General features: G+C 45.5%; 1 protein-coding gene across 4 annotated transcripts in view; it reads right to left on the reverse strand.

The window, feature by feature from the left end:
• Window positions 1–2,458: 2,458 nt before the first annotated feature.
• The window catches only part of MVB12B (multivesicular body subunit 12B), a 106,158-nt gene continuing 95,478 nt past the window's right edge, over window positions 2,459–13,138 (reverse strand). For all 4 annotated transcript variants that reach the window (XM_081180340.1, XM_081180342.1, XM_081180339.1 and 1 more), the window contains exon 10: window positions 2,459–7,484. In XM_081180340.1, coding sequence (XP_081036466.1) covers window positions 7,398–7,484 — 87 coding nt within the window. In that variant the 3' untranslated portion in view covers window positions 2,459–7,397. The remainder of the gene's footprint in view (window positions 7,485–13,138) is intronic.

Below are 13,138 nucleotides of genomic sequence, written 5' to 3' on the forward strand. Positions count from 1 at the left end.
AGCAAGAGGGAGAGCAATTGCATGTTTAAAAATCCACAGCTTGTAGAAATCTACACATCAGGAAAAGGATTTGGGTTTCCTGGCATGCTAATTGTCTAAGCTTGGGGAGCTTATCTTTCCTTTTCTTACATGAGACGAGCAATCAGTTAAATGGTTTGAAACTGTGCTGTACTAAACCATGCCACAGAATTATCCTGAAGGCATGAGCAGGCTCTTTCACTCACTGTGCCATAAGCCCTCTTCTCGCATTTTGCCCATCAGGCTACAAAAGCTGGTCCAGATCCCCGTCTATTCCAAAACTGTGTTTTGTTCCTATAGGCTTTGAATTAATACTCTTTGTCATTTGAATTCTTGAATCGATTATAGAGCATTGTTTCCCCCCTGCCCCACCACAAATAATTCCATTTTATATTCCCACCCCCACCCCAAAGCATGCAACCACACAGAGACACAAGGGGGCCACCACACCCTGCGTCTGCCCAGCCTCAAGAAGGAAAGGCTGGAACAGGGGGAAACTGCCTGGGTGGCCAAGCAAGTGATGAAATCCCCTCTCCGGCTGCCAGGTTGCTCTGTGACGTGTGGAAGAAGCAACTGGGGGAATGAGATGAAGAAGGCCAAGGAAAAAACTGGATCAACAGAGTTGGCTCCAGCATAGAATTCCCCACTTGGAATTTTTAACAACTTGTTCTACTAGATTCATCAAATGCACTGGGTGGATTCTGAAACTAAGTTTTTAGGCCAAAACAAGGCTGGGACAAAGGGACTTGGTGAAGAGTTTGGCTTTTATCCCACACCCGCTCTGGGCTCAGGTTACCCCATAGCTGAATTTTTTATTTTTGTTTAGACCACCCTCCAGTGGAGGGTGGTCCATTGGGGCAAATGGGGCACTGCCCCACCAATCTCAATCTGCCCTCAGACAGACAGCGCCCCTCACCTTCTTTCTTACAACCAGCCCAGGGGGTCACAATGCCTGCCAGCTTCCACCTCCTTAGTCTCCGTGTTGCCCTTGTAGAATTCAGCAGGGAGGAGGATGGAGGCAGAACTATAATTAGTAGGCTCTGGACCACCTACTGTTGGGCTCTCTGCTTTCTATCCCATCAGTCTCGTAACTGCACCCATCACTCCTGACCATTGGTCATGCTAGTTGGAGCTGATGGGAGTTGCAGTCCAACAACATATGGAGGGCACCACTTTGGCTATCCCTGCACTTGGGGGGGTGTTAATCTTTTGGAAGCCACATGCTAGTAGTGGAAAGGGCCAAAACCAGCAATAGGCAGACCCACAGCTAAGATCAGGTGGGGCCTACTTCTTTCTTTTTTCTCAAACTGCACTCCGACCCCAAAAGGGCTAGGAAAGGGACAGACCATTCTTGCTGGAAGTCTGAGCTAACTGCTTGAGGAGGGCTTTTGAAATCAGGCCAAGAGCTAATAGCATTTCTTTTTTAAAACAATTTACAGTGGTACCTCAGGTTACATACGCTTCAGGTTACATACTCCGCTAACCCAGAAATAGTGCTTCAGGTTAAGAACTTTGCTTCAGGTTGAGAACAGAAATTGTGCTCCGGCAGTGCGGCGGCAGCGGGAGGCCCCATTAGCTAAAATGGTGCTTCAGGTTAAGAACAGTGTCAGGTTAAGAATAGACCTCCGGAACGAATTAAGTACTTAACCCGAGGTACCACTGTATTGGCATTAAGTATTAATGCATTGTAACTGTTCTCTTTCTTTCTTTCTTTCTTTCTTTCTTTTGAAGTGTATGGGTAAGTCCCAATGACGCTGCCTGCTTTTGTTTTTTGGATAGAAATATGGAAGGAACTAGTATGTTTGCTTCTTGACGAGCAACAAATTGGGATGGAGTGCTAATCGGAACACTCAGATTGTGTGAGAATACTCCTCTAAACAGAAATGCCTTCCTTCGTATGGAAAGCTAGTGCCTCAGGGAGGAGCAGTCCAACCCAACCTGATCCTTGAGGTGCTAGCTTTCCCAATGTGGGCCCTTTTTCAATACTGCCTGCACATCTTCCTTGGAGGTACTCCAAAAAGATCAGAGCCCGAAAACCTATTATAGGAATGTAAGAAGCACTGTAGCTGGATCAAGCCAAAGGCCCATGTAGTCCAGCGTCCAGGTCTCACAGTGGCCATCTAGATGCCTCTTGGAAGACCACAAGCAGGATCTGAGTGCAACAGCTCTCACGCCACTCGTGCTTCCCAGCAACCGATAATCAGACGTACCAGACTCTGGAGAAATATCAGATCAGAATGCAGATGGATGAGTTGCATATCTGAATGGCCAACCACATTAAATAAGAAAGCCCTAGCATCTCAAGGAGAAGCCTAGGTTAGAAGGACACTTCTTCCTGAGCTGCTAGATTTTCACAAGCAGCAGGTGGGGGAAGCATTTGAACATGCAATGCCTCCACCTGAACCAAAATTCAAAACTCCGAAGAAGAAGAAGAAGAAAATGAAACTGGTTAAAACTTTTATTTAACAAATTATATTAAGAATACAGGCTAAATTTTCAGACACAAACTTCCCTTTTAAAATACAAGGAAGGCAATCTAAAATAAATATGAAAGGATAATATTAATAGGATTAATAATGAACAAGTTAATCCACTTTCAATGTCCCATCACAAATAAAATGCATAGCATCTTAAAAATACACACACACACACACCGCACATATGCACACACACACGCACGCACAAATACAATACAACTGAAGATTCCCAACTGCATAAAAAAGTGTTTCTTTTTGCCTGTATGATCTGATGTCATAAAAAATTGTCAACTTCTTGTTAATGCATTTTATATTTGAGCACTCTTAAGTCGCCTGGGCAAAACAGACCCACAGTTGATGTTTTTTTTGAAAACAGAGCACCAAGCTTAATCATTAATGGGGGGGGGGAGGTGGGGTTGGTGTTGTGTGACTCTCCAGTTCGAAAGTCATAGGGCTGCCATACGTCCGTTGCTCTGGATCCTAGCGTCTCTGTAAAAAACAACAACAGCTCAACAATTTTGGGGGTGTTCTGTGGTGCCCTCCAAATGTTGGTGAACAAAAAACCCCATTAGCCCCAGCAACTATAACCGAAGTTCAGGTACGACAGGAGCTGCAGTCGAGCAGCACCTGGGAAGCACATCGACAACATCTGGAGCAGGCACAGCCAGACTCCCAACACACATTAAGCACAGCCAGTGGTTAACCAGCAACTCCTGAAGAGTCACAATCAACCCAATCCTATTGGAAGATTGTCTTCCATATCTACTTGGAAAATAACCAATTTACTCCACAGATTTGAAGACAGGAAGGTGCCTTGTACTGAAACAGACTGCTGGCCCTTCTAGCTCAGTACAGTGGTACCTTGGGTTACAAACTCCACTAACCTGGAAGTAGTCCCTCAGGTTGAGAAATTTGCCCAAGGATGAGAACGGAAATCACGTGCTGGCAGCACTGCAGCAGTGGGAGGCCCCATTAGCTAAGGTGGTACCTCAGGTTAAGAACGGTTTCAGTTAAGAACAGACTTACGGAACGAATTAAGTTCGTAACCCGAGGTACCACAGTACTGTCTACGCTGACTTGCAGTAGCTCTCCAGAGTCTCAGGCAGGAGGGTCTCTCCAAGCCCTGGAGATTTCATAAACTGAAACGGGGATCTTCTGCATGCAAAGCAGGCGCTCTGCCAGTGAATTTTAAACCCATTTGCGCTATCAGATGCTCCTTAATGCATTCAGTTGTGGCATCATCATTGCTGAGGAAAGCTGGGAATCATTTTCACAATTGCAGCTGCACTTTTTTTCAGCCACCATAAAATCACAGGAGTAACACGACTTATATCCAGCCCAGTGCTTTGTCTCATGTTTGTCTCTGAGATCTAAAGCAGGGGTCAGCAACCTTTTTCAGCTGTGGGCCGGTCCACAATCTCTCAGACCATGTGGTGGGCTGCACTATATATTTTTTTTGGGGGGGGGGGAGGCGGGGGCGGGAAATGAACTAATTCTTATGCCCCACAAATAACCCAGAGATGCATTTTAAATAAAAGCACACATTCTACTCATGTAAAAACACCAGGCAGGCCCCACAAATAACCCAGAGATGAATTTTAAATAAAAGGACACATTCTACTCATGTAAAAACACGCTGATTCCCGGACCGTCCGGGGGCTGGAATGAGAAGGCGATTGGCCCACGGGCTTTAAGTTGCCTACACCTGATCTAGATGAACACATGGCCAATGCCAAGGAACCAATCCCTTTGTCTCCCCCCATGGCGGTTGCTGGAATGACCCACAGGAAGCACTTAAAAAGGTCAGTGAGACTTGCACATGTGCACACACAACAAAAGAGACGTGTGTGCAAATTGTTGCATTTGGCAATGTACAGACAGCTTGCATCACTTTCTTTTTCTGAGACAAAGCATCACCTGTGAAACGCATTTGTCATGGTTTGAAAAAGCCTCAAGACAATGTAGGCTGTTCAGAACACACTGAATGCTATACCAGCAACCTCCAGTGGGGGAAGACAAGGGTCAACCTGTGCTTTTCCAGTAGATAAAGGGCTGGTTGTGAAAGTCTCTGTGGGCCTCTCAACAAGGAACAGGGGGGACTCAAGTGGTTTCTGTACGCTCTCATTTTAGGCACAGCCTGCCCCCTACAGGAAAAGTTAACAGTGGCAGGCTCCAACGCACCAGCTTTTTCCAGGTTTGTAAGAAAAGGGCCTTGGTCTTCAAAATAATCACCCTGGCACTAACAACCTATGTTTTTCTGATCCTAGAAGAATGATCCATAGGGCCTAGTTCTTAGCTGAGGTGGTAAGCCTTTTTGTGGACCTGACCCCCAACAATAATCCCGCCACCTAGCATGTCAGATCAAAAGGGGGTAACCTAGACTTTCCCCTGACACGCTAGATCTCTACATGGGGGATTGGCTTTTGTGTATGTGTTGGATGGGGAACAGTCTATGATGTGAGTCCCCACCTGCAGTTTCAAGTGGTACATTCCAGCCATAGCTTCTGCTGCTCCATGGGTAATCTTTGGGGTTCAGAGTGGGTAAACAGGGCTGAGGGAGAACAGTGACAAAGACAGCAGCATGTAGATCAGGGGTGGGAAACCTGTGGCACTCCTGCTCCCATCAGCCCTAGCTAGCATGGTCAATGTCAGGGATGATGGGAGTTGTAGTCCAACAGCTACTGGAGGGCCACTGCTTCCCTACCCTTGCTTTAGAAGATGGATTCTCCAGATAAAGACGGTGGGGCAATGTGTGTCAAAAACCTGGAGGAGAGAAAGGCCCATGAAAACACTCTATCAAGTAAACACTGCTGTGAACTGTGAGTGAATGAAACAGCAGCAACTCAGTCCACCAAAAAGCTTCAGATCTGCCTACCCACCCACTTGGGCTGGAGAGGATTCTTATAACTCTGGAGTTGCAAGCAGTACTGGGTCAGCCTATAGGCAGACTATAGGCACATGCTTAGGGCACCAGCAAAGCAGAGGCACCAAAAAAGAGAAGAAAAAAAGACACTTTAAAAAGAACTTGACATTTGGTATTTCAAAAAAGCACTGAAGTCGTCATCATAGGAAAAATCTGAATTTTGTTAGACATAGAATAGTAGCCAAATGGGAGATTAGGGCTACAAATAGGAGCATCCCACACCATCAGGAGGAAGATGGTATGTCTACATCAACTTTCATCCATGCACTTAACCTCGGAAGAACAATTAAAGAACATGCTTGCCAAACAACTCACAAGAGCAGCTGCCTTTCTATGACCACCGTGTTTTAATTTGAAGACTGTTAGACAATCATTATTTACATGTTACACTGCTGAACCTTTCCACCTGAAGAGGGCAGTGGGTAGGGAGAAGTGTTAATAATCCTGTCCCTCTTTGCTGCCCCTCAAAAACATTTTGTTCTCTCCGGCAGGGACTCTCAAACAGCAGCACATGAGATCACACAGGCTTTCCAAAATAACATTAAAAAATAATAATACAGTTAACAGATTTCACCAAGACATGCATTTGGGTCTCGAACAAGACACTTGTCGTGAGCATGCTGGAGACTGAAGTTTAAAGTTGTCCGTGGACTGGCGAAGTGGGACCAGACTTGTTGTGAATTGAAGTCTTAACTCCCTTCTCAGGAGGCTTCCAGAGGCACACATGGTGGTCGCTCTCATCATCAAGCAGCCAATAGGGGAGACAAAGACTTTAGGAGCCAGCTGCTGCGACCGGCATGTTTTGATTGGCTGTTTTCTTAGCTGCCATATTCAAGTATTTCTGGGGAGAGAATGGAAGTCTGGACATCTTTCCAGGCAGTCTGCATTCAGAGACAGATAGACAGAGCGCACCACAGAGCATCTCCCACGCTTCCAGGCAAACATCTAGGTCTATTTCTTTTCAGCTGGAAAAAAGAAGCGGCCCCCACCAATAGGCCTTGGAAACCAAGTAAGGTGGATAGCATGATCTTTGGATGAAGAATGGCTTTGCTAGTGGGACTGGGAGAGTGGATTTCCAGGCTTCTTCATGAGCCAGAGGGAAGTCCAGGCCACAAAAGGTCTTCAGCTCATTTCCAACAGCAAACAATTGGCTGTGTGGGATTTTCATGGCAAAGAAGGCAAAATTGTTGGCTTTTCTTGTTTACTTTCTTCCCTCCTCCAGTGCCGAGTGAAACTGTCACAGGTTATGGAAGAACACCAGCCAACCAAAAGCACAACCCAGTTTATTGTCTCTGTTCAGTCCAGACATAAACCTCAACCTTGTATAGAGATTGAGGTACAAGTTTAGAACCAATGATATGCTGTGATTTTAGAGTCCCACATGAGCAGTAAGACTGCACTGGATTGGCGGTATTCCAGAATGAGCTGGGAGATCACTGTTAAAAGCCACAGATGAGGTGGCTGTGGCTTCCTAGATGGTGCAAGGCGTTTTGGAGAAAGATGCCTTCACTGGATTTTAACCTGGCAGAACCAGTTATCAGAAACAAAGCGAACATCATCATAAAAAAGGCGATGGACCAATACATCCATCAATCCAACACATTGGTTAGCACGGTTATGATGCAGAGTGGACCCTGAAAGGAGATATGGGAGGTCAAGACAGTTGATGAAAAGGGTTAACGCAGCCAAATCAAAATCTCTGAAGCAAGGAGAGATATCAAAAATAAAAAGAGAGAAACAGAGAAGAAATAAATCCTATCCAGTTATTTTGTACAAAGACAGCGACAAATCATCAGACACAAGAAAGAGAAAGAAAGATAGAGTCCCCTTTGCTGGAAAGGGTTCCAGTAACACTGCTTTTGTGGGGAGGGGAGAATAAAGGGGTTTGGGGGAAAGGTTACGTGGAGAGGAGGGGAATCACTCTCCCCTCTCAGTAGTACATGTGCTTCCCCTCTCCATGGCACCCAGGGGTGGGGGCTTCAGGACTGCTGGAGCTGTGGACATCGAGTGGGGCTCGGGGGGAGCCTGGCTGCAGCGCTCTGCTCTGTCCGGAAGCTGTAATCGTACTGTGGGAAACAGAAGTAGAGATGTGTTGAGCTGGATTCACAGATAAGCCACACCACACAACCATCAAGACAGCCAAGGCAGCTGAGGAATGGACACCTAGAGATTTTAAAGCAGACTCTTTCCCAAGCTGACCTGACTTGTGTTTGGGTAACAAAGAGAGGCTTAGGTCATCATCCACCACATGCATTTAAAGCACATGGCTTCTCTGCAAAGAATCCTGGGACATGTAACTTGCCCCCTTACAGAGCTATAAACCCAAGCACCCTTAAACTACAGTTCCCAAGATTCTTTTGGAGGGGGTGAAGCCACTGAGGTTTGGTTGGCTTTCTCTAGGGAATGAGTCTTTCATGTGGCAGCCCCTGGCCTGTGGAACCCCTTACCAATAGAGGTTTGGCACGAAGCACCCTTCCCTTCCGGAAGATGACTTCAGGAGGGGAAAAAAGGTTTAGTCAGGTCTTTACATCACTATATTTTCCCTTTCAACCCATCAGCATTTACTGATGTTTTTAATTATAGTTTCATGCATCTCTTGCTCATATTATCCTTATCTGCTGCATTCTGCCTTGCTGTATTTTAATGGAAGTGCATATTATGATTTTGCAAATAAATAAATAAATAAATAAATAAATAAATAAATAAATAAACAAGTGTTTTAAGTGTAAGGTGTAGATGTGACAAAAATCCCTAAATTAGGTAATCTCCTTAAGTGATTTTGGGGTGGGGAGTGTGTGGAGGGAGTGTTAGTTCAGGGGTAGGGAAGCTGTGGTCCAGGGGCCAAATCTGGCCCTCCCTTTTATCTGGCACTCACTCCAAACCATATATATCCCCCCCAGGCCCTGCTTTGCACCCTTCTTGCTTGAGTGCTTTTGTTCCTGGCTGAAATGTGTTCTTGCCTCTTGCTTCCCTGGATGGAAGATGGAAAGGAACCAAGCTAGTGCACAAAGCTTTAACATTTAAACTGGTCTAGGGAAAAATTCTGAGAGCCAGACAGAGAGGCCTGGGGGCCACATTAAACTATTTGGCCTAAGGGTTTTTTTGGGTTGTTTTTTTACATGCAGTGGCAGAGTAAGTACAACCATCTCCCCAACACTTGGAAATTCTTTCAGCTGGGGAGGGTGTGTGTGGAGGATTCCAAATCATCTGTTCCTGCAGATGTCCCTAAAAGCCCATGGCTCCTGCCAGACAGGATTAAACCAGAGAAGTGTCTTCATTGAGCTGTTACTTAAATCAGCATTTACTCCAAAGCCTAGTGTGAACAGTACATGTAGAAATACTGCCACCTTGTGGCCAAACCACAGTGCAACACCAACAGTAAACATTTGAATACTAAATACTGTTTCCGTACTGGCTGGTCCCATCTTACTTCCTGGATGAGACCAGAGATCCATCCAGCCCAGCATTACCTATGACCATAGAAAGCCTGCTAATAATATTAATAGGCTCTTGCGTATTTCTGAGGCTTCAAAGCACATGCTGCAATCTGCAGGGTAAGCCAGTATTGGTGTCCTGAGAGTGGAGCTGCCCACAAGCTGCTGCAATGGAATTCTCATCTCCTAACAAGATGCTCCTGCTCTAGACTCCAACCAGCTACTCAGCCATGCCTTCGTGCAGCATACAATAAGAGGGTGCCAGTTCACTTGTATCTCACCCCATGCTGGACATTCTGTGGCTTCTGGAGGCCACTGAGCATGCTCAGTCCCTCAGGGGGTCTGGGTTTAGGGGCCTCCGTCGCATTTCGGCTTTTTTTTTTTAATAAAAAAAGTTTCGCATGCATACGTATCTTAGGTTCCACATCAAACAAGCATTGCTTCATTCACAGTAGCCCAATTTTTGTGCCATTTATGCTGGCATGGAAACTCTGACGTTTGCTGTTAAAGAGGGAAAGCTGGTTCCAGATTAAGAGGAGGCAGCTGAGGTCACTAGTGTTGTAAGAACAGCTTGATCTTCAAGCCCCACGGAGGACCTTAAGGTCCATAAATAGCAACATCCTAGAGGTCCCAGGCCCTAAGGAAGTCAGATTAGCCTCAACCAGATCCAGGGCCTTTTCAACTCTTGGCTCCGGTCTGGTGGAACGCTCTGCCTCATGAGACCAGGGCCCTGCAGGATCGGATTTCTTTCCGCAGGGCCTGTAAGACAGAGTTGTTCCGCTTGGCCTTTGGCTTGGAATCAACTTGATCCCCTCCCCCTCTTTCCTTTTTCCTTTCTCCTTCTGGGATGGAACTCCTATTTGGGGACTTCCCTGGCTTTTTTCTGGCCCACGTAGGACCAGTCTGGATAGCTGGCCTTGGTGAAGATTTGACGTTTTCATCCCCAAAAAAGTTTTTGAGTTTCTGCTGAAATGAGGCTGCATTTTAATGTTGTATTTTAATCTTGTTTTTAAGTTGTATTTTAAGCAATTATTTTTATACCTGGTGTTAGCCGCCCTGAGCCCGGTCTTGGCTGGGGAGGGCGGGGTATAAATAATAATAATAATAATAATAATAATAATAATAATAATAATAATGATGATGATGATGATGATGATGTTATTATTATTATCATCTAGCCTAGCATTGCTGTTTCTACCCTGGAACCCTCCAGTCAAAAGAGTCCTCTACCCCTGTCATTCCCTGCACAAAAAAGACCTGCCATTTGAAGACAGACTGCCCCCATTTAACATCACAGCTACTAGCCATTTGTAGACCTATCTCCTCCACAAATGTGTCTAAGCAGCCACACATTGCTCTTAAAAGCCGTCTAAGGCAGCAGCCATCACTATAACTTGTGTCACAGGCTTCATCCTCACACCACGGCCCACAAATGCCTTTAACATCTGAAAGACCCTCTACTTCCCTAGGCCCTCTCAGGTGCTGAAATCAGCAGGGGGTGGGGCTTGGTAGTTCCTCCACCCTCAGAAGTTTGGGACGGTGGCGGGCCAGGAGAGGGTAATTCTCTGTGGAGACCCCTAAGCTGCGGAACTCCCTCCCCACAGAGATGGATCATTCATTCATTTCCTTTATTAGACGCATTAGTCACTTGTTACCCAAAGGTATCCAAGTAACTTACAGCAAAAAGAAAAAACAATGCGTATTACCATGGGGAAGTGGGGGCAATCATGTAATATATTAATATTTCATATAACGTAACATCCATTTAAAAAAACACTCAAATAATAAACAAAGCACAACTAAGATGTGCTAATCCGTAAAAAAACAAACAAAAAAACCCTTAACCTCCCCCTAATTCAAAACTCATTCACATCAAACCAACTGTTTTCCCCACTTTAACCTCCCCACCCTACCCCACCCAGAAGTCTGGTGTCAAGGCCAGCTGCTGCTGGGTGGTCCAGTGTCCTCCATGGATGGTCCAGCGTTTCTCCTCTCCCTTCAGCGGGGAGCCGTAGCAAAGCAGAAAGATGGCGTTGAAAGTTATACCTGCTTTGCAGTTGACTCAGCTACTGCTTTCTCCCCCCCCCCCGCAAGGTACCTACCAAATCTGTTCTGGAGTTTTCCCCAACCCTCCAGAGCATATTTGGGGAGGGGACAGGAAAGGGGATAAGGTCCTGTTGCACAGGCCAGTACTTTTATTTAGGGCTTAACCACACTTCTCCCTGTCCAGCCACTTTACCCTGGGGAAATCCACTGCCCATTGACGAACTGGAACAGAAGCCAATCTGCAGAAAAACCAAATGATGTTCGTTCCGATTGAGTGGCAAACAGCAGGGAAAGCAACAAGGTGACAGAAAGACTGCTCAGACCTGGGATAAGGGGAAGTGTGGGCGAGCTCTTCGTTGAATACCACCCACCTTATGACACCTTCATTATACAGCTTCCAGCAAATGCTGAAGGTGCACCTCTTTACCTTGGCTTTTGACACCTTATGTGTATATTGTTTTTGACCCACCTTATTATTTTTGCTATTTTAAGCTGTTTTCAATATTGTGTTTTAATGCTGTAACCTACCCTGGGACCTTAGGGTGAAGAGTGGGAAATAAATAAATAAATGTAATATTATATATATATATATTGCGTTAGCATAGGCAGTTTGTAAGGCGTTCTGAGTATAATTTAAGACAGTTTATGTTTATTTATCAGAAGTACATTCAGGTTTCACTATCTTAACGCAATACATTCTCAGGAAATTGTTTGTTAGGCAAGTGATAGGCATTGATAATGAGTCAATGATTTCTACTGATTCCTTTGGGGAAATATCTAATGTGTTCCCAATAATGGAATTTCAACCTTCAAATGACAGGGAAAAACTAGGAAAATCTAGGAAAACCTTGCAAAACAAGTATGAAAATAAAAGTTCTCTTGTCTGATCTCTCCCCCTTCTTCCCTGCAAAGTTTCTGGTGAAGTGGCTGCCAAGGACCAGCAAAACACAGAAAGTAAGGCTTCTTAAAGGTTGTTTTTTTGTTTGTAGTACTACACACAGGTCAGGCTGTTTGATATCTGAATCTACGGTGTGTATGCCACGACTTGGGTATTAATCCCTCATGTCTGGATAAGCGGATTTCCATACAACGAGCGTTTGGAGAGACCCCCAAAAGAGGTGGAGGTGGAGCCAATGAAAGGCAGAGCCAACTAATTCTGATTTTGTTCCCATTCTCTTTGCTGCTGAGTTATACAAGGGCAATACTGAGATCTGAAGAAGCAGCAGCTGATGGTCAGGGCCAGTCCTTGGTTTAGATGTAAGAAGGCAGGCAGTGTAAGAAAAACACTGGGGCCTAATCTGAATAGTAGAGTGTCTGGTATCTGGTGGGCAGAGCTTGTGTGTTTTGCTCTAGAATCAGCCCCTCCCTTCAGGGTGTGTTCAGTTAAGAATGTCAGTTGAGAGGGACCAACTGCATCTTCTTGTTTCTTGCCTCAGACTTGCCTCATAATGGTGCTTTAGTTTCCCTCAGTTATTGTTATCTTGTTAGTTTTCTTTATTATTAAAGCTTAGTTTACATTTACGTGAGCCACTTATTTTTCTCAAAGAAAAAGAAACTCTGCTGAAGAATGGTGGAATACAGTGGACACTCGGGTTGTGAACGTGATCCGTGCAGGATGCATGTTCACAATCTGCAGTGTCATGTCTGTGCACATACGGGTTGCGATTCGGCGCTTCTGCGCATGCAAAAGCGCGATTTAGTGCTTCTGCGCATGTGCGACCGCCAAAACCCTGAAGTAACCCATTCTGGTACTTCCGGGTTTCGGCAGCCCGTAACCCAAAAAAACGCAACATGAAACGTCTGTAACCCAAGGTGTGACTATATCCTAAACTTGGGCGAGTGAGAGGATATTTCCAGTTTGCCAGGAGGACTGATTTTGTTAATCATCCCCCCCACAACAGGCAGGTGGGGGCTGGCTGAGGTTGGAGGGGCAGTGCCACATTCAACGAATGAACTAGCCTCTAAATTCTCCCTTCCTGCCCCTCATACATTTGAGCCACCACCCAGAATGCCTCCATAACAGCAGAAAGACTTGGAGGCCACATTTGACCCTCTAAAAACAGCACTAAACTAGATGGACCAATGGTCTGGCTCTATATAAGGCAGCTTCTGACATTCCCAGAATTTGGGAGCATAATTTGAGCGTTTGGGTTTGCCTCTGCAACTGTGTGGGATTGAATGATCCAGTTGCTCCTGGTGCCACAGAACTACCCTGCCTTTAGTGAAGCTACAACCTGCAC

The sequence above is a fragment of the Podarcis bocagei genome (assembly GCF_964188305.1).
Source record: "Podarcis bocagei genome assembly, chromosome: Z".
NCBI classification, from domain to species: Eukaryota; Metazoa; Chordata; class Lepidosauria; order Squamata; family Lacertidae; genus Podarcis; species Podarcis bocagei.